The following is a 21,938-nucleotide window of genomic DNA, read 5'->3' as shown; positions in this document are numbered from 1 at the left end:
GAGTTCTTCTCATCCAGATCTCAACCGAAGCATCCCCAGGACTTCCCTGGCCTCTTCCCTCTCTGGTCTGTGAACCCTTCCCACCTCTCTCCAGCCCTCTAACTCATTGCCTTGTTCCTTTCCATGCTGATGACCATTATCTGCTGTTCCCTTATGTGCATCTGTCCACTACAGTAGAAAGAGAGTTCCATGGGCACAGGTTGATTCTCATGTTCTGCTGTGGCTTTGGGTCCCGGCTCTGCCTCACACACAATAGCGCTTCAGTGAATACAGTAAATAGATACATGAAGTTCATCAAAGGTACGGGACAGAAGGTCTGGGTTCTAGTTCTTATTCCTACCTCCCTATGACGTTGGCAAGTTGCTGGTCTCCAAGAGCCTCTGTTTGCCCATCTGCGGAGTGAGCATAGCACCACTATTGTCACGCACCTGTGCGAAGCTTGACTGGCACCATGCTTGTTAAGGGCCGGGTGGGGTGCTCAGCACATGGTACAATGGTCAACAAATGATGTCACCTTTCCCTCCCTTCGGCCTCATTTTTCCTCACAATGGGGGAAATAGCAGCAGCTGCATGGCAATGATTGTGTAGAAGCAAGATTAATTTACAAGTCTTTCCCTCCCTTTGCCCCTGTTCCTGGTCTACCCCTTTTCTCTTTTCCTGGCTCAGCCACCCTCACCTCCTTCAGGACACTGCCTTTGAGATCCTGTCCTGGATTAGTGCTTCCTGCGGGGAACCTTGGGCCTTGCATGTTCTTGTTAAAATAAACAGGCATCACACTGTTTCCATAGTTTCTTCGTTGGCGCGCAGTGGGTGGGTGAGTGGATGGATGAATGAGTGGACGAAGGGAAGGAGAGGTAAGGTAAGGAATCATATTGAGAACACTCTGAATCCAACTACTCCAAAGTTGAGCAGGCTCACAGGACTCTCTAGAGGCTAGCCTCAGCTGGCCCTGCCACTCCCCCACACTCTGGGGAACCCTGTAGCTCCCTTGACATGTAGTCAGAGATCCTCCAACAATCTCAGCTCGTGGTTCCCAACTATTGGTTACAGCCTTCATTGCCCAGACCCAGGCCACGAATGGGAGGCAGCCAGGTGCTGCAGCAGGTGAAGTCAGCCTGAGCCTCAGGGTCCAAGTAAGAGACACACAACGCACCCGGCTGGGTTACACAGCTCTCCGAGACCTCGCTGCAGGACTGTGAAGATGACTAGCCTGTGGATGCTGCCTCTGCTGCTGCTGACCACCTGCACCTTGAGGGCGCAGGGGAAGCGCCGCCGAGTCTTCTTCCGGGAGGAATTCGAAGATGGGGGTAAGCTGTCCTAGCCCAGAGCGCCCCTGTTCCTTCTCAGTCCCCAGTTCCAGAGGAGGTCAGGCTCACTTTCCCCTTGGGGACCCCTTTAGAGAGAGAAGAGCCACAGTTCAAATCCAGTTCAGACCTAGCTGTGCCCCCGGGTCGGTGTTTGTATTCCTTCCCTAGTAAAAGAGGCCAATATAGATCTTGCAAAATTATTCTGAGAGTTAAAGGAGGTAAGATGTGCAAGGTTCTGCACTTAGTAGGTGTGCTCAATGTTGTTTCTTAGAAACAGAAGCAAGTGAACCCAGAGAAAAAGTGCCACCGCGGGTGAGGATAGCAAGACTTTCCACACTCCATAAAAGCCAAGAGCTCAGAGGATCTTGTTTCCCTGGAATGTCTTAAGAACATCAGGAAATTATGGCAGGGCTACTTACTCATGACATAGGCTTCCTTTGTTACTTTGATACAGTCAGGCTGACTTCGAACTCCCTATGTAGCTGTACTGCTAAGAAATTTCAGGCGTTTGTCCCCACGCCCAGTTTGTCCCCAATGCTGAAAATCTAAGCCACAGCTTGATGTATACTAGCAAGCACTCTACTGACTGAGTTACACCCCCAGTGTTAGTGTGTGTGTGTGTGTGTGTGTGTGTGTGTGTGTGTGTGTGTGTGTTACTTACACAGAGGTTCAGTGACACTGTTTCAGCCTTTGTGTGTGTGTGAGTGTGTGATTGGGGGAGAGTGTAGAGAATAAAGCACTCGCCCAAGAATAAGGACTTTGGGGATTTGAGTCCACATTCTACCTTGAAAATGTAGACAAGCCCTTTCTACTTTCTGAGACTCAAGTTCCCTGGTCTGTGATAACAGCAGATTGAGGGTAGCAATATGAAGAGATAGTTCAGAAGACAGGCTGAACAGACCTAGCCAGGGGACCAGGGCAGGAGGCTTCAAGGAGAAGGCAAAATTCAAACAATGTTTTTAACTGCCAGGACTGAGATCGACAGAGCCTAGAGTGGCATCTTGGAGGAGCTGGTAAGTATGTGGTGAGGCTAGAGAAGGGGAGTAGGAGAGAAGGGCCGGCTCAGGACAGCTTCAAAGCCTGGTCTTTTCTGGAACCATCAGGGAGCTAGTGAAAGTGGTAAGCAAGGAGAAACAGGGTCTGACCTGTGTCTTGGAAGAACACTGGAGCACACATGTGAAGATGGATTTTGAGCTAGGAGTAGCGGCTCACATTGCGAATCTCAGCACTGGGCTACAGAGCAAGTGTCAAGCCAGATAGAATAGCAAGACCTAGATAAAGGCCAAGGTCTAGAGAAAAAAAATAAAATGAAATTAAAAGGCAAGCATGGTGGTTCACAGACCTAAAATTCCAACCTAGCACTCAGGAGACTAAAGTCAGAGGATATTCATGGGTTGGAGGCCAACCTGAGCTATATAGAGTTTTAGACCAGCCTGGGCTACAAGTAAGATGCTGTCTCAAAATTCCAAAAAAAAAAAAAGAAAAAAAAAAGAAAAAGAAAAGAAAAAAGAAAAAGAGAAACAGATTGTGAAACTGCCCAAATTTGAGTCTAGAGATGGAATGCCGTCTAAGAGGCTATTGGAATTTTGGTGGAAAGTGGAGGTGGTACCAGGGCGATGATGATCAGAATACAGGGGGGGAAGACAGGACAAGTGTTTAGCAGTTGGCAAGAAGTCCCTCAACCCCCTGACTTGCTTCAGGGGAACCTGTTCACCAAGGACAGGTTGATGGCACCCTTTCTTGACTGACCTTTCAGTGAGCCCAATGTAGCCACAGCTTCCGACCACTGGCTCCTGGGCCACCTCCCTGCTTGGTCTGGCTGGGACTCAAACCCTCATCCCTCTGCCAGAGGCAAAGAGAACATGCACAGGCCTGCAGGCACATCCCCAGGGTCTGGGCTCCACTTGTTTGATGTGGGAGGAGCAAAATGCCCATGGGTTTTATTGAAAAATGTTTCTGAAACGTTCCTTGGAGTCAGGAAAAGACTGGCTTCCAACCTCCAGCCCCAAGATGATTAGATGAGGCCAGAATTGTGAGTGACTAGGGAGGCAAGCTCTTCTGCCTGTGCAGGGAGGGTAGCTGTGAGGGGGCCTGCTCCGGGAAGCCCTGCCTGGACAGGTTCTGGGTCCCTTGGCATCCTTGCTTCTCCTGTGTCAACCCACTCACACTCTACAACTGTGTGCCTCTCTGGTTTCTCTCCTGTGCTTCAAAGTCTGTGGCTGCCTAGGGAGGTCCCCAAGGATAGGGCTATAGAAGGAAAGGACTGGAGTTTTGACGCATACCGAAAAAATAATACCCTAAGAAGAATGAAATCTTCGCATCAGAGGACCAAAACCTAATCGTTGAGGTCCTCTCAACAATTAAGTGGATCCACACAAAATGCAATTACACCCAAAAGAGAAAGGCCAGAGGGGCATGCTGAGGGGCTGGTTCTGCTGTTGAAGGAGGCTGGCTAGTGGGGTCTCCCACTTCTGAAGCCTGTCCCTAGCTTATAGGGACTAATACTGTTACACAGTCAGAACTGAGAGGATTTAGGCACCGACTTGTTCTATCCCGATTCATAGGAGACTGATATACAAACCAGACACTCAGAAGTTCATTCATACTTTTTTTTTTGGTTTTTCGAGACAGTTTCTCTGTGTAGCTTTGCGCCTTTCCTGGAACTCACTTGGTAGCCCAGGCTGGCCTCAAACTCACAGAGATCTGCCTGGCTCTGCCTCCCGAGTGCTAGGATTAAAGGCGTGTGCCACCACCGCCCGGCTACATTCATACTTAATATGTTGAAAACACAGCTGAGGTACCCTTCAGGACTCCACTTCTCCATCTTAAGCAGACCATCCACTCACTGGGTTGTGTGTGTGTGTGTGTGTGTGTGTGTGTGTGTGTGTGTGTGTATATATATATATATATATATATATATATATATATATATTTTAAGTCTGAGAATTATCTGTAATTCCTTAATTTTCTTCTCCTCCCTCTAATCAATCAGCAAGTCTAACTGGCTCTATCTTCAAAATACATTTAGAACAGTATAGTGACCTTGAACATAATTCTAGCAGCACTTGGGAGGAAGAGGCAGGAGGACCTGAGGTTCAAGGCCAATCTCAGCTCTAAAGCAAGTTTGAGGCCAGACTGGATTATGTGAGATCCCGTGTCAAAAAGTATCACCACCATTCAGAATATGAATATGTTCAGAACATGCTATGATCAATCTCCAGCACCAGTGCCCTCACTCTACCCATCCAATTCACTGTCATGTGCTCTACTATAATAACTTGATGGCTTCTCTACTACTTCTGCTTCCTCACAATCTCAGTCTCTCTCTCTCTGTGTGTCTCTTTCTGTGTGTCTCTGTCTCTCTGTCTCTCTCTCTAGATCTTTGAGGCAGAGTCTCTCTAGGTAGCCCTTGCTGGCTTGCAACTCGATATGTAAATCAAGCTGGCCTCGAACTCACAGAGATCCAACTGCCTCTGACCCCCAAGTGCTGGAATTAAGACATGAGCCACCAAACCTGGTCTTGTTTCGAGACAAGGTTTCTTGCAGTCCAGGCTGACCTTGGACCCTGATTACCTGCCTCTACCTCAAAAGTGCTGGGGTTACGTCATCTGGCACCATACCCAGCTTTACCCAGTCTCTCTAATATACGTTTAGAAGGTTCCTTTTGAGGTTGTTGGGAGAATTCCTTACCTAGGGAGACATCAACAACATCTGTCCCCTCCTTATGAGGCCCCAACAACAAATCAAAGTATGATTCCACTGGGGAATGCATGAGTTTATTGGGCTTGATTCTAGAGCATGGATGGAGGGCTACTTACAGGAGGGTGGGGGGCGCTAGAGCAACCCCATCAGAAAGTCTTCAACCAGATCCATATATAGAATTCCCTTTCATTAACCTTCCCCCACCCTTTATACTCTAGCATTTCCCAATGTATCCCCCGTTCTCCCATCCCCCTGCCCCAAAAGATGTCCTCAAATTCACTGTGTAGCTGAGGATGGCTTGAACTTGGGAACCTTCTATACCATCAAAGGACTGGTTACAGAAGTATGCTACTATGCTTAATTTTTTTTTAATAACTTTAGTTTTTAGTCAACTTTTTTTGGACATATAATCGTGTCCCTTTCAGGTATTTTTGAGATGAGGAAGGTGAAGGGAAGAGAGGCTGAATGATTTTTCCCAAGGTTAAGCAGTGAGTGCCAACAGCAACTGGAATTAGTAAGTTAATAAAAAAAAAAAACTAATAAAAATATAAATAAAATGGGAAGGGGCAAGGGAAGCAGGTGGCAGGGCTGGGGTATAACTCAGGGGTAGATCACTTGGGTAGCGTGCACAAGGCAGTTGGGAGACAAAGGCATGGCCTGTCTAGTCCCTTCCATGTTACAGTTAGGAAGTCCAGTAGATGGCTCAGTAGCATGATGGGGCTGGAAGCCTGACCCCAGTGGGCTGAAGAGCAGATGAAAGTGGAGGAAGTGTTGCTTTGGAAAATTCTGCCTGAAAGAGTAGCACTCAGGTAGATGATTTGGAACGCAAAGTACAGGTTCAGTGGACACGAGGTGAGAGCTTTGCAAAGGGGAATTGAGAGGCACGAAGGGGTGTCAGAACCACATCTCTTCAGCTACAGTATTTGTACCTCACTGAGTGCTTGGCACACAGGAAGTGCTCAAACAAGTTCATGGAGAAAGCTGAGTGTGTTGGCGCCTGCCTGCAATTCTAGCACTTAGGAAGAGAACATAGAAAGCTTAAGGGTTCCAGTTATCCTTGGAAACATAGCAAGTTTGAGATGGACCTGGGCTACATAAGCCCCTACCTCAGAGGCCCAGATAAATGAATAAATAAGTAAATAATATAAAGTTTTAATGTTATAGAAACATGTAGCTGGGCAGTGGTGACGCACGCCTTTAATCCCTGCACTCGGGAGGCAGAGCCAGGTGGATCTCTGTGAGTTTGAGGCCAGCCTGGGCTACCAAGTGAGTTCCAAGAAAGGTGCAAAGCTACACAGAGAAACCCTGTCTCGAAAAACAAGACAAAACAAACAAAAAAAAAAAAAAAAAGAAAAAGAACGAAAAGAAAAATGTTTAGCCTAAATATTTAAATATTTGGTCTCATGTTATATAAAAATGTACAAAGCTGTATGTAAAGTATATTTTGTCATTATGTAATTATGTCTATGCATAGGAAAGCTAATAGAAGAAAATACACCACAATGCAAATGGTAAATAAAGGACAGACAGATGGTTTTATCCTTGATTTTTTTCTATAACAAACTTACGTTATGATTTTAATTATAAAAAGCAAAATGCCTGTGATCCCTTCACTGAGTAGGTAGAGGGAAGAGGATCAGGAGTTCAAAGCTAGTCTCATCTATTTAACAAGTTCAAGGCCAGTCTGGGCTACATAAGACCCTAAAAGAAAAACAAATTCACCAAAGGAAAGAAAAAAAATTAAACAAAATATCTGTTCTGTCATTCCATTTCTTCTTGGATCTGAATTTTGTACATTTCCCCACCCCACATTCCCTGCCCAGCTAAGCTGTACTTGATAGCTTAAGTAATAGTAACTAACAAGGTGTTCCCTAGGCATAATGCTGTACATAGTCCAAATCTCAGTTCATCTCTACAAAGTAGTTGTTCATTTTCCCAAAACTGAAAGAAGCAGAATAGGCCGACTGAGGTCACTTGGCTATTAAAATGGCAAATGTGGAATTTGAATCCAGGACCATATGATTTCAATAATTTTTTTAACACTAATTTGGCTCTCTTCCACTACCTCCACCCCCATGAGTCAAGTAAGTTGAAGGCTTTCTAGCTTGGCAACCTCACTGAAGGTAAATCTTAGATGCTTTTAATGTCAAACCAAAAGGGCCAGAGACAGCATCTAATCCAAATGCTCTCCTTTCTCTCCTCATGTGAACGGAGATAGGAGGGGCATGCCATGTCAAAATCTTTGAAGGGAATTGAGGCAGATATAGATCCAGGTCCTTGCTTTCTGCTGTTCCCTTAGAATATCCCGGCCACAGAGCATCATAGTCCTGAGAGGGTGTGATGCCTTAGAAGGCACCCTCCTTTGTACAGATGGGGAAATTGAGCCCCAGAGAGGTAAGGTCATTTTCCCAAAGTTCCACAATGTGTCAGTGGCAGAGTTTCTTGTCAGTCATAGGTCTTGTTCCTTCATAAAGCATTTGGGGGTCACTGTTGAAAGCTGCCAAGTGTCTGGTGGCCAGCAGACAATAATACCAATGACCTCTGAGACAACATGAGCATGTGGAAATCCAGGACTTTCCCAGGAACTGGCACATTACCATAGACAGGAAGGCTAACAGAACAAATGGGAGAATCATCATATCAACCACACAAACAGATATGAAGGGAAAACCAATGGCCACAGCAGCCACCATTGTGAAGTTACAGAATCTGGAGGAAGGAAACTAGAATTCCAATGAGTGTCTGAATGATGCAGGAGTCACAAGGTATGTGTGTGTGTGTGAATGTTAATTCTGTTCGCTCTCAGACTTGTCTATGAAAACTTGGCAGGAGAGACATTCTGACACAAAGGGCCTTTGTACCCAGCTGGCATAGACACACTGGGGACAGCCCAGCAGGGCTGAGGAACACCCTGCTGCTCAGGCCTCCGACTGATAAGCAATTGAGACCATCTGTGAATCAGGGACACTTGGACATGCTGAGCTTGGGGAAGAATTGCCCTGGATAGTTGCCCAAACCAAAGGGACTTGGTCCAGCTGGCTTTTCCAGAGCTCAAGTGAAAACGGATGGCGAGGATCTCTCTGGAGGACGAAGGGATGAGGAGGAAGAGTGGGGCCTCGGACGTATGGGACTTCATGTTCTGATTCTGCCATTTGCCAGTGGTGACCTTGTATAATTTATTAATCTCACTGATTTTTTTCTTTTATTTTTAAGCCGTGTGTGTGTGTGTGTGTGTGTGTGTGTGTGTGTGTGTGTGTGTGTGTGTGTGTGTGTGAAATCAAACCCAGAGTCTTGCACATGCTAAGCAAGGTCTCTGAAACTGAGCCATGCCCCTGGCCCACTTACTTGTCTGAGCTTGCACAGACAGAGGTGGCCATCCTGACTTCCTGGTGACTTCGGTGAAAACTGGATGGAGATGTGCTCTGGTGCATTGAAGAGCTGCTCCCATTCACATTTCTTCTCTGTGATTTCTACTGGAGCAGCCCACCTAGACTGTGCCTCATGCTCGTCAGTCACTTGATCAAATGTCATCTCAGCACAGAGGCTGGCCACTCTGTCCCAAGTCGTACCTTAGCACTCTTTAATTTTGTTCCTAAAATTATAATTTCCCTGCTATTGTAGATTGCATATTATATCTCTACATTATTTTGTTAAACTTGGACATCTTACTCTTCAATCAGCATATAAATTCCATGAAGGAAGGGATTTGATTATTTTTATTGCACAGTACATATTGCCTTATAAACAAGTGAGTCAGTACAGGAATGAAAGGAGGAAATTTGCTTAAAAAAGAAAGTTGTCTTAGATATCTATTGCTGTACTAAAACGCCACAATCATTAGAAACTTGGGGAGGAAGGGTTTATCCCATCTTACACTTAAACATCACAGTCCATTATTGGAAGAAGTCAGGACAGGAACTCAAGGCAGGAACTGGGTCAGAGGCTGTGGAGGGATTCTGTTGCTAGAGTTTTCCTGCCTGGCCCACAGTCAGGACAAATCTCTCACCCGCCAGTCCCAAGCCGCTCAAACCCGATCAAGTAAACACAGAGACTTATATTGGTTACAAACTGTATGGCCGTGGCAGGCTTCTTGCTAACTGTTCTTACAGCTTAAATTAATCCATTTCTATTAATCTATACCTTGCCACGTGGCTTGTGGCTTACCGGTACTTTACATCTTCCTTGTCCTGATGGCGGCTGGCAGTGTCTCTCTATCTCTCCCAGCTTCCTGTTCTCTTCGTGCTCCTCTCTGTTAGCCCCGCCTATATTTCCTGCCTGGCCATGGCCAATCAGTGATTTATTTATTGACCAATCAGCAACACATTTGACATACAGACCATCCCACAGCAGGATTCTGTTTATGGCTTGCTCAGTTTGCTTTCTCAAACACCCCAGGGCCACCAGGCCAGGGGTGGCACCACCCACAATAGGCTGGGCCCTCTTACATCAATCCTAATTAAGAAAATGCCCCATTGGCTTGCCTTCAGGCCAATCTTTTTTTTTGGGGGGGGTTTTCAAGACAGGGTTTCTCAGTGTAGCTTTGATGTCTTTCCTGGAACTCACTCTGTAGCCCAGGCTGGCCTCGAACTCACAGAGATCCGCCTGCCTCTGCCTCCCAAGTGCTGGGATTAAAGGCGTGCACCACCACCGCCTGGCTTGCCTTCAGGCCAATCTTGCAGAGGCATCTTCTCAGTTGAGGTTCATCTTCCCAGATAACCTAGCTTGTGTCAAGTTGACAAAACAAACAAAACACAAGACCTAGGACAGAGGTAGAGGGTCTGGACAGTCTGCTCAGTTAGTAAAGCGCTTGTTGTGCAAGCGTGCACAAGGACCAGAGCTTGGGTCCCCAGAAACAATGTCAGTCTGGGTACAGCAGCATGTGTCTGTAAACCCCAGAATGAGGGGCAGAGATGGTTTGGAGTCAGGCATCTCTGGAGCTCATTGGCCAGTCTGCCTAGCTGAATTCATGAGTTCTGTGTTCAGTGAGAGACCCTGTTTCAAAAGTAGTGTGCACGCACATGCATGCACATTTACACACAGACAGCTACATACATCATACATACATAAACACACACCAAAAAAAAGAGATGAAGCTGCGCCCACCTCTCTTCTTGTTCAGTATGATCTTTCTGGCCTGATTATTTCATTTAAAAACAAAACGAAACAGAGTAAAGGACATAAGAATAGGATGAAGTGAAAATTATTTGGAATTATGATGTCATTTACCAATTGTAATCCCAATCATCTGAGCAATTTGCCTAAAGTTTCTCTCTTTAAGTTCCAATGAGTGGTTATATGTATTCAGTCTCCAGCATGGAAAAAGAAATCATTAAATGAGGTTGAGGGCATAGTTCAATATCAGAGCACTTGCCTGGAATGTGTGATGACTTGGAATTAATCCCCAGCATAACACACACACACACACACACACACACACACACACACACACACACACTCATTAAGCTATACATTTCTGGTTTATCCACTTCAAAAAAACAAATGTTGGGCTGGAGAGATGGCTCAGAGGTTAAGAGCACTGACTGCTGCTCTTCCAGAGGTCCTGAGTTCAATTCCCAGCACCCACATGGTGGCTCACAACCATCTGCAATGAGATCTGGTGCCCTCTTCTGTGTACATAATAAATAAATAAATCTTAAAAAAAAAAAAACAAATGTTATGCTATAATTAAAACACTTTAGGGCTGAGGAGATGCTCAGTGGATAAAGTGTTTGCTATGGCAACACCAGTACCTGCGTTATGATCTCCAGGACCCACGTTTCAAAGAAAAGATGGGCCTGGTGGTGGGCACCTGTCATGCTAGCACTGAGAGGACACTCACTGGCCAGTCGGTCTAGCTGATCCAGTGAGTGCCAGATTCCGTGGGCGATCCTGTAAAAAAACAAACAAACAAACGAGGAGGAGGCCAGTGTGGTGTTACCGGTATGCCTTTAATCCTAGCACTTCGGATGCTGTGAGTTGAGGCTCAGTTGAGCCTACATAGCAAGTTTCAAGCCAGCCAGGGCTGAGCAGTGAGACTGAAGAAAAAGAAAGTGGAGAAGCAGTTGTCAAGACTCCCGACATCTACCTCTGAGAGCCTCCACATGCACAATCCTGCTCTCTCTCTCTCTCTCTCTCTCTCTCTCTCTCTCTCTCTCTCTCTCTCTCTCTCTCTCTCTTTCTGTGTGTGTGTGTGCGTGCGCGCACACGTGTGGGTGCGTGCGTGCGTGCGTGCGTGCTTGTGTGTGTGTGTGTGTGTGTGTGTGTCCCTCTGTCTTTCTCTCTCACACACATCAAAATAAAATACTTTTAAAATGCATTCACACTGTGGCTTTATAATATCATTTGCCACTTAAAGGCTGCTAACTAGCACTCTTTACAGGGATGGTTAACTCTAGGGTCAAGGAAGGGAATATACAAAATTTATCTTAGCATTTTATACTTCCAAGAAAGTAAGGACATGGTAGGAGCTTTCCAGAGAGTCAGAAGCCAATGGAAAGAGCATCTGAGGCTAAAGACCTTGGAGCAACAAAATAAATAATTTAGCCTCGAGTTCCAACCCCAGATAGAACATCAACACCAGGAGTCCTTACCAGTGTAGAGCTAACTGAGTGAACTTGATCAGTGTCACCCCATCATGTTAACAGTGACTAGAGGACAATGACACTTGACCTCTGGCCTTCCTTCCCTAAACCTATAAGCCCCATTTAACCCCAAGAACAGTATCAGAGAAACGCTACCTGAAGGACATTCTACCAAGTGTCTGTGTGTTCCTCAAAGTGAAAGTCATCAAACAGTCGAAATCTGAGACATGGTCACTAAGCAGAGGAGCCGACTGAGGCACAGTTATTAAACGTAGTGTGACATCCTGAGTGGCATCCTAGAGCAGAAAAAGATTATTACTTAAAAACAAAGGAAGGGCTGGAGAGATGGCTTAGAGGTTAAGAGCACTGGCTGCTCTTCCAGAGGTCCTGAGTTCAATTCCCAGTGCCCACATGGTGGCTCACAACCATCTGTAATGAGATCTGGCGCCCTCTTCTGGTGTGCAGGGATACATGCAGACAGAACAGTGTATACATAATAAATAAATAAATCTTTAAAAAAAAAAAAAGAAAAGAAAAGAATTAAAAAAAAAAAGGAAGTCCAAATAAGCATAGCTCTTAGCTCATCGTGGTTCAACACAGCTATGGGACAGCAAACACAGGAATGTGAACAGTAGGGAAAGCGGTGTAGGGCACACAGCAACTCTCGGGAATATCCTTGAAGTTCTTCTGAGAGTCTAAAGATGCTCTAGAGTAAAAGTAGGGGCCAGATGGCTCTGCAGGTGAAGAGCTTGCCACCAAGGCTGACCACCTGAATTCGGTCCCCAGGACCCACACGGTGGAAGGAGAGAACCGGCTCCTGCAAGTTGTCCTCTGACCTCCACGTGTACATGGGGCATGCTCACACTCATACACACACACTCATGCACACAGAGAGAGGCGGGGAGGGAAGGAAGGAGGGAGGGAGGGAAAAAGAGGTTATCTAGAAAATTCTCTAAAGATACAATTTAACAATATTGAATAAATAAGTACATTTATCTAATTATGCAAGCTTCTAATGGATCTTTTTGTCCCCACTGGGAAAAGAGCAACTTTTACCTTCAAATCAAATATATATATATATACATATATATGTGTATATATATATATATATTTTTTTTTTGGTTTTTCGAGATAGGGTTTCTCTGTGTAGCTTTGCGCCTTTCCTGGAACTCGCTTTGTAGCCCAGGCTGGCCTCGAACTCACAGAGATCCGCCTGGCTCTGCCTCCCGAGTGCTGGGATTAAAGGCGTGCGCCACCACCGCCCAGCGTATTTATATTTCTTTGTCACTAATGTTATATATACCTCTAGTGTTATGTCATTGCTAATGTTATATATCTTTCTTACATATGTGTATATATTTGCATACAGATACAACCTCCAGTAGTTTTCTGAGCCTATCCCAGTGTTGCATGCCATTTCTTTTCATTCTTCCAGAAACTCTGTGAGTTAGATAATACCGTTCTATAGATGAAAAACTGAGTCTCAAAGAAGTTAAAAATATTTCTGAAGCTGGTGGCAGTGATGAGTCCCCAAGCCCAATCTTTCGAAGGTAGAGATATGGGATAAATTCAGGCTTGGGGAAGATTGTGTGCATTTATCACTTAGATGTGCCAGCTCCCGAACACATTACTTTTTGTTAGAGTGATCTCTGGAGATAAATATTTGGCCGATTTAAAGGGAGGATTTAGCAGGTAGAAGAGCTGGCGGCCTCCCACCTTGGCTAACACACTGCTCTCCCCTGCATCCTCTCCCTCTCCGGGCTTCTCACGCGCAAGCCTTTCTGTTTGGAACACTCACGCCTCACCTTTCCGCCGTTTCAGTTCTTCAGTTCTGCTCTCTCTGATGCTGAGCAGCCTATGGTTTGCAGAATTCCATTAGCCTGTGCTACCTTCTGTTAATACTAACCACTCAGGTGCTTTGCTTGTGTGTTTACTGCTCAGTTGCTTACAGCAATGTCTCTTCCACCAGACTTCCTGAACCCCCCGAGGTTCATAGGTCTCTGAAGGGGCCCTTGTCAGACTCCTGTCTGTGTACCAGGTGCCCGGTTCAAAGTGAATATTCAATAAATGTTTGCAGAAGACCTGGCTCTAGTATCAGATCTCCAACTGATAACTAAGTGTCCACGAACAGGTTACTTCTCGCTCGGGGCCTCCATTTCACTATCTGTAATATGTAAAAGTAAGAGTAAATGACCAGTTAGTCATTCTAGCCTGAGCCTTTTCTGATATTAAGATATTAAAGATTAAGAAGAAAAACATGATGTATTAATGCGGGACTTTATTAATTATATGACACAATTTTCCTAAGGAGAAGCTATTATTTTTAGAAATATTTCTTTTAGTTCATGTGTATGTGTCTCAGTGTATGTATGTACATGCACCACATGTGGGAAAGCCCTCAGAGGTCAGAAGAGGCATCAGATCCTCTGGAACTGGAGTTATAAGTGGTTGTGAATCACCATGTGGGTGTTGGGAAACAAGCGTGGGTCGTCTGTAAGAGCAGTAAGTGCTCTTAACCGTTGACCATCTTCCTAGCCCCCAAGAGAAGCTCCTTATTTTGATACAACTCAAATTGTGTCAGATGTGATTTGTATCAATACTCTTCACCCTGAAAAGTAATGAAGGTTGAGAACCTTGGAATTCTGTTTTTTTTTGTTTTGTTTTGTTTTTTTTTTTGGTTTTTCGAGACAGGGTTTCTCTGTGTAGCTTTGCGCCTTTCCTGGAACTCACTTGGTAGCCCAGGCTGGCCTCGAACTCACAGAGATCCGCCTGGCTCTGCCTCCCGAGTGCTGGGATTAAAGGCGTGCGCCACCACCGGAATTCTGTTTTAATCTCTTCTACCATGGAGTTAAAGGCCAACAATGTACAATTCTTTCTACATATTTGTTGGGCTCAGTTAACATTTGTCAAGTGAGTGAATAATAACCATTCCTCCATTTCGAAGGTTGAGAATCTTACAGTTTAGACAAAAGACATGACCATGCATCTCTTCATTCATTCAGCAATGAGTTGGGGCAGTTTATTCCATATTAAATACTGGGACACACATAATGGTCAACACAGTAATTATAGAACATGGGAAAGATAGACATTATTCAAATTATACACAAATTATAAAGTGCCATGATTGCCTTATCTTGTTGCACACTTTTTAGGTTATAAAGGGCTTTTCTCATACGTGGCTCCAAGGGGAGTTATATCATCTAAGGGTTAAAAGTACAGATCTCAGTGTTGCACAGATCTGGATGCAAGTCTGCCTTGTTCTCTTACAAACTGAGCTCTTGAGCAAGATTCTGAGTTTCAGTTTCTTCATTTTTAATGGGAAAAATAGGACATTTACCATGGGGCTATTATGAGAACGCAGGGAGAGGATATGAGCACAGCTTTCAACACAATGCCTGACATCGGCTGCTAAGTAGTAGCTATTTTTTATTTCTTAAATACCATTCATTTAAAAATCTATTTTAGTAGCTATTATTATAGTGCATTTTTTTCTACATAACACTTTTCTTTATCTCTTCCAGAGGAAAGACAGCTTTGAAATCAGACAGCTTTCGGATCAGCTCTTTTCTTTTTTCTTTTCTTTTTTTTTTTTTTTGAGACAGGATTTCTCTGTGTAGCTTTGCGCCTTTCCTGGAACTGGCTTTGGAGACCAGACTGGTCTCGAACTCACAGAGATTCGCCTGCCTCTGCCTCCCAAGTGCTGGGATTAAAGGTGTGAGCCACCACCACCCGGCGCGATGTTTTATCACAACACCAGCAACCCTAACTAGGACAGCTAGGGTTACTAGTGTTGTGATAAAACATCATGGACCAAACCAACTTGGGGGAGAAAGTGTTTATTTGGCTTATGCTTTCACATCACTGTTCATCACTGAAGGAAGTCAGGACAGGAACTCAAACAGGGCAGGAACCTGAGGCAGGAGCTGATGCAGAGGCCCTGGAGGAGTGCTGCTTAGTGGCTTGTTCCTCATGGCTTGTTCAGCCTGTTTTCTTTCAGAACCCAAGACCACCAGCTCAGGGGTGGCCCCACCCACAATGGGCTGGGCCCTCCTCCACAGATCACTAATTAAGAAAATGCCCTACAGGCTTGTCTGCTTACAGCTGATCTTATGGAGGCATTTTCACAATTGAGGGTCCCTCCTCTCAGATGACCCTGGGTGTGTCAAGCTGACATAAAACTATCCAGCACCTTAGGTGCAAATGGAAATAATGAAGCCGCAGCTGCTATAGATATGGAGTGAAGATTTCAGAAAGCCACATGAGGGCCGAACATATACTAACTTTCAAATTTGTCTTTCATCTTTTGTATCAATCCTTATCCTTCAGTGGCTTAACTATGGTCAGAGAAGTAGGGATCCACTTCACCCAAGCCACCACGACTTCCTGCAGAAATAAACTTCTGGGACCCCTCTCTCTATTAAGATGGGGTAATAAAATTGTTCACCGAGACCTGTTGAACACTGAGACATTGAAAGAGACAGGAAGACTTTGGGAAGTGTTGGGGAGGAGGACTTTTAATCTCTCCCCTTTCTGGTTTTTCACTTATTTGTTGTTGGTTTGGCGCCTTGTGGAATTGAGGATCAAGCCAGGGTTGTGCTAAACAAATACACGGCCACCGAGCAACACCGCCAGCTCCCTTTTAATTTTTAGGTGTTTTTATGATTTTTTTCCTCAACCTGAGAATTCAATCAACATACATAAAATGGATTAACAGGGGAAAGCATATATATTTATTAAATATGTTTTTTTTTTATCCTTGTCATAGCCTCCTTTCTGTTGCTATGATAAAACACCTTGACCAGCCAGGCGGTGGTAGAGCATGCCTGTAATCCCAGCACTCCAGGAGGCAGGCAGATCTTGAGTGTGAGGCTAGCCTGGACGACAGGATAGCAAGGGCTACACAGAAAACCCTGTATCAAAACCACCCACCCACCCCACAAAAAAAAAACAACCCACTATGACCAAAACAGCTTCTGGAGGAAAGCGTTTATTTGGCTTATAGGTTACTGTCAATCATGGAGGAAACCAAGGCAGGCACCAGAAGCAGAGACCGTGAAGATGCTTACTGATTCACGCTCCATGGCTTGCTCCGCTTGCTTTCATATACAACCCAAGATCACCTGCTCAGGGTGGCAGTGCCCAGAGTGGGCTGGGTCTTCCTGCACCTGTTATTAATCAAGAAAATGTCCTGACTCAGACATGCCCACAGGCCAGTCTGATGGAGGCGATTCTTCAGCTGAGGTTCCCTCTTCCCAGGCGACTCTGGTTTGTGTCAAGGTGACAAAAACTAGCCAGCACATGCATTAAGTATGTAAGTGTCTTCAAAAGGTTAATGCAGGTACGTTTTTAAAAGTATAGTAACACCGGAGTCCTTCTAAAGAAACGGAGAACCAGTGGAAAGCTAGGTGGGATGGTGTACGCCTGAGAGTCCAGCACTCAGAAGTCTGAGGCAGGAGCATGGGAAGTTCAAGGTAATTCGAGTTTGAGGCTAGTCTGGGCTACATGAAACTCAAAAATAAAACAAACCTCCAACAACCAATGAAGAAGTTATACCACCCATCACATGCACTGAACTGGACAAGTAATAGTAAATTGTAAACTGTGGCGAGGTGAGCTTGGAGTTGGAAAGCAAATTGGCATAGGGCAATCAAGAAGATAAAGATTACTGTAACAAGGTCTGGGCGTACAAACACCCTCGGCTTCAGTTTGCTGTCCTTGATAATAAGAACTTCCCTCTGGTCTAGAGAAGACACTGTCCACACGGAAATGGCATTCTTACTTTCAAGAAAGAGAATGAGACAGACTGATCTTGCACTTACTCTCCTGGTTTTTTTCTTTTGTTTCTTATTTTCTGTGTATGGGTGTTTTGCCTGCATGTATGTCTGTGTACTACATGCATGCAGTATTCTTAGAGGTCAGAAGAGGACATTGGATCCCCTGGGCCTGGAGTTACAGATAGTTGTGAGCTGCCATGTGGATGTTGGGAATTGAACCCAGGTCTTCTGCAAAAACAGCAGATGCTCTTAACTGCCGGATTCCTGCTGTTTTTAAAGTGCTGTTAATTCAAAATAGGCATTATACCATAGCAATGTATTTTGGAAGTCTCTCTCTCTCTCTCTCTCTCTCTCTCTCTCTCATTTTTTTTTTTTTTTTTTTTGGTTTTTCGAGACAGAGTTTCTCTGTGTAGCTTTGCGCCTTTCCTGGAACTCACTTGGTAGCCCAGGCTGGCCTCAAACTCACAGAGATCCGCCTGGTTCTGCCTCCCGAGTGCTGGGATTAAAGGCGTGCACCACCACCGCCCGGCTACATTCATACTTAATATGTTGAAAACACAGCTGAGGTACCCTTCAGGACTCCACTTCTCCATCTTAAGCAGACCATCCACTCGCTGGGTTGTATATATATATATTTAAGTCTGAGAATTATCTGTAATTCCTTAATTTTCTTCTCCCTCTAATCAATCAGCAAGTCTAACTGGCTCTATCTTCAAAATACATTTAGAATAGTATGGTGACCTCTGAACATAATTCCAGCAGCACTTGGGAGGAAGAGGCAAAAGGACCTGAGGTTCAAGGCCAATCTCAGCTCTAAAGCAAGTTTGAGGCCAGACTGGATTATGTGAGATCCCGTGTCAAAAAGTATCACCACCATTCAGAATATGAATATGTTCAGAACATGCTGTGATCAATCTCCAGCACCAGTGCCCTCACTCTACCCATCCAATTCACTGTCATGTGCTCTACTATAATAACTTGATGGCTTCTCTACTACTTCTGCTTCCTCACAATCTTAGTCTCTCTCTCTCTCTGTGTTTCTCTCTCTCTAGATCTTTGAGGCAGAGTCTCTCTATATAGCCCTTGCTGGCTTGGAACTCGATATGTAAATCAAGCTGGCCTCGAACTCACAGAGATCCAACTGCCTCTGACCCCCAAGTGCTGGAATTAAGACATGAGCCACCAAACCTGGTCTTGTTTCGAGACAAGGTTTCTTGCAGTCCAGGCTGACCTTGGACCCTGATTACCTGCCTCTACCTCCCAAGTGCTGGGGTTACATCATCTGGCATCATACCCAGCTTTACCTAGTCTCTTCTAATATACGTTTTAGAAGGTTCCTTTTGAGGTTGTTGGGAGAATTCCTTACCTAGGGAGACATCAACAACATCTGTCCCCTCCTTATGAGGCCCCAACAACAAACCAAAGTATGATTCCACTGGGGAATGCATGAGTTTATTGGGCTTGATTCTAGAGCATGGATGGAGGGCTACTTACAGAAGGGTGGGGGGCGCTAGAGCAACCCCATCAGAAAGTCTTCAACCAGATCCATATATAGAATTCCCTTTCACTAACCTTCCCCCACCTTTATACTCTAGCATTTCCCAATGTATCCCCCGTTCTCCCATCCCCCTGCCCCAAAAGATGTCCTCAAATTCACTGTGTATCTGAGGATGGATTGAACTTGGGAACCTTCTATACCATCAAAGGACTGGTTACAGAAGTATACTACTATGCTTAATTTTTTTAAATAACTTTAGTTTTTAGTCAATTTTTTTTTTTTTTTTTTTTGGTTTTTCGAGACAGGGTTTCTCTGTGTAGTTTTGCGCCTTTCCTGGATCTCGAGCTGTAGACCAGGCTGGCCTCGAACTCACAGAGATCCGCCTGCCTCTGCCTCCCGAGTGCTGGGATTAAAGGCGTGCGCCACCACCGCCCGGCTTTAGTCAACTTTTTTTGGACATATAATCGTGTCCCTTTCAGGTGTTTTTGAGATGAGGAAAGTGAAGGGAAGAGAGGCTGAATGATTTTTCCCAAGGTTAAGCAGTGAGTGTCAACAGCAACTGGAATTAGTAAGTTAATCAAAAAAACCTAATAAAAATATAAATAAAACGGGAAGGGGCAAGGGAAGCAGGTGGCAGGGCTAGGGGTATAACTCAGGGGTAGATCACTTGGGTAGCGTGCACAAGGCAGTTGGGAGACAAAGGCATGGCCTGTCTAGTCCCTTCCATGTTACAGTTAGGAAGTCCAGTAGATGGCTCAGTAGCATGATGGGGCTGGAAGCCTGACCCCAGTGGGCTGAAGAGCAGATGAAAGTGGAGGAAGTGTTGCTTTGGAAAGTTCTGCCTGAAAGAGTAGCACTCAGGTAGATGATTTGGAACGCAAAGTACAGGTTCAGTGGACACGAGGTGAGAGCTTTGCAAAGGGGAATTGAGAGGCACGAAGGGGTGTCAGAACCACATCTCTTCAGCTACAGTATTTGTACCTCACTGAGTGCTTGGCACACAGGAAGTGCTCAATCAAGTTCATGGAGAAAGCTGAGTGTGTTGGCGCCTGCCTGCAATTCTAGCACTTAGGAAGAGAACATAGAAAGCTTAAGGGTTCCAGTTATCCTTGGAAACATAGCAAGTTTGAGATGGACCTGGGCTACATAAGCCCCTACCTCAGAGGCCCAGATAAATGAATAAATAAGTAAATAATATAAAGTTTTAATGTTATAGAAACATGTAGCTGGGCAGTGGTGACGCACGCCTTTAATCCCTGCACTCGGGAGGCAGAGCCAGGTGGATCTCTGTGAGTTCGAGGCCAGCCTGGGCTACCAAGTGAGTTCCAAGAAAGGTGCAAAGCTACACAGAGAAACCCTGTCTCGAAAAACAAGACAAAACAAACAAAAAAAAAAGAAAAAGAACGAAAAGAAAAATGTTTAGCCTAAATATTTAAATATTTGGTCTCATGTTATATAAAAATGTACAAAACTGTATGTAAAGTATATTTTGTCATTATGTAATTATGTCTATGCATAGGAAAGCTAATAGAAGAAAATATACCACAATGCAAATGGTAAATAAAGGACAGACAGATGGTTTTACCCTTGATTTTTTTCTATAACAAACTTATGTTATGATTTTAATTATAAAAAGCAAAATGCCTGTGATCCCTTCACTGAGTAGGTAGAGGGAAGAGGATCAGGAGTTCAAAGCTAGTCTCATCTATTTAACAAGTTCAAGGCCAGTCTGGGCTACATAAGACCCTAAAAGAAAAAAAAAATTCACCAAAGGAAAGAAAAAAAATTAAACAAAATATCTGTTCTGTCATTCCATTTCTTCTTGGATCTGAATTTCGTACATTTCCCCCACCCCACATTCCCTGCCCAGCTAAGCTGTACTTGATAGCTTAAGTAATAGTAACTAACAAGGTGTTCCCTAGGCATAATGCTGTACATAGTCCAAATCTCAGTTCATCTCTACAAAGTAGTTGTTCATTTTCCCAAAACTGAAAGAAGCAGAATAGGCCGACTGAGGTCACTTGGCTATTAAAATGGCAAATGTGGAATTTGAATCCAGGACCATATGATTTCAATAATTTTTTTAACACTAATTTGGCTCTCTTCCACTGCCTCCACCCCCATGAGCCAAGTAAGTTGAAGGCTTTCTAGCTTGGCAACCTCACTGAAGGTAAATCTTAGATGCTTCTAATGTCAAACCAAAAGGGCCAGAGACAGCATCTAATCCAAATGCTCTCCTTTCTCTCCTCATGTGAACGGAGATAAGAGGAGGGGCATACCATGTCAAAATCTTTGAAGGGAATTGAGGCAGATATAGATCCAGGTCCTTGCTTTCTGCTGTTCCCTTAGAATATCCCGGCCACAGAGCATCACAGTCCTGAGAGGGTGTGATGCCTTGGAAGGCACCCTCCTTTGTACAGATGGGGAAATTGAGCCCCAGAGAGGTAAGGTCATTTTCCCAAAGTTCCACAATGCGTCAGTGGCAGAGTTTCTTGTCAGTCATAGGTCTTGTTCCTTCATAAAGCATTTGGGGGTCACTGTTGAAAGCTGCCAAGTGTCTGGTGGCCAGCAGACAATAATACCAATGACCTCTGAGACAACATGAGCATGTGGAAATCCAGGACTTTCCCAGGAACTGGCACATTACCATAGACAGGAAGGCTAACAGAACAAATGGGAGAATCATCATATCAACCACACAAACAGATATGAAGGGAAAACCAATGGCCACAGCAGCCACCATTGTGAAGTTACAGAATCTGGAGGAAGGAAACTAGAATTCCAATGAGTGTCTGAATGATGCAGGAGTCACAAGGTATGTGTGTGTGTGTGAATGTTAATTCTGTTCGCTCTCAGACTTGTCTATGAAAACTTGGCAGGAGAGACATTCTGACACAAAGGGCCTTTGTACCCAGCTGGCATGGACACACTGGGGACAGCCCAGCAGGGCTGAGGAACACCCTGCTGCTCAGGCCTCCGACTGATAAGCAATTGAGACCATCTGTGAATCAGGGACACTTGGACATGCTGAGCTTGGGGAAGAATTGCCCTGGATAGTTGCCCAAACCAAAGG

General features: G+C 44.8%; 1 protein-coding gene across 1 annotated transcript in view; it reads left to right on the top strand.

Moving 5' to 3' along the window:
- The first annotated feature begins 1,201 nt into the window (after positions 1-1,201).
- LOC128096014 (calreticulin-like) overlaps positions 1,202-21,938 on the top strand; it is a 50,610-nt gene continuing 29,873 nt past the window's right edge. The window contains exon 1 of the mRNA XM_052715075.1: positions 1,202-1,307. Within this exon, the coding sequence (XP_052571035.1) occupies positions 1,202-1,307 (106 nt within the window). The remainder of the gene's footprint in view (positions 1,308-21,938) is intronic.

Source organism: Peromyscus californicus, unplaced genomic scaffold (assembly GCF_007827085.1).
Source record: "Peromyscus californicus insignis strain IS unplaced genomic scaffold, ASM782708v3 Scaffold_5__1_contigs__length_169319896, whole genome shotgun sequence".
NCBI classification, from domain to species: Eukaryota; Metazoa; Chordata; class Mammalia; order Rodentia; family Cricetidae; genus Peromyscus; species Peromyscus californicus.
Note: the sequence above shows the minus strand (reverse complement) of the source record. Positions and strands in the feature narration are given on the sequence as shown.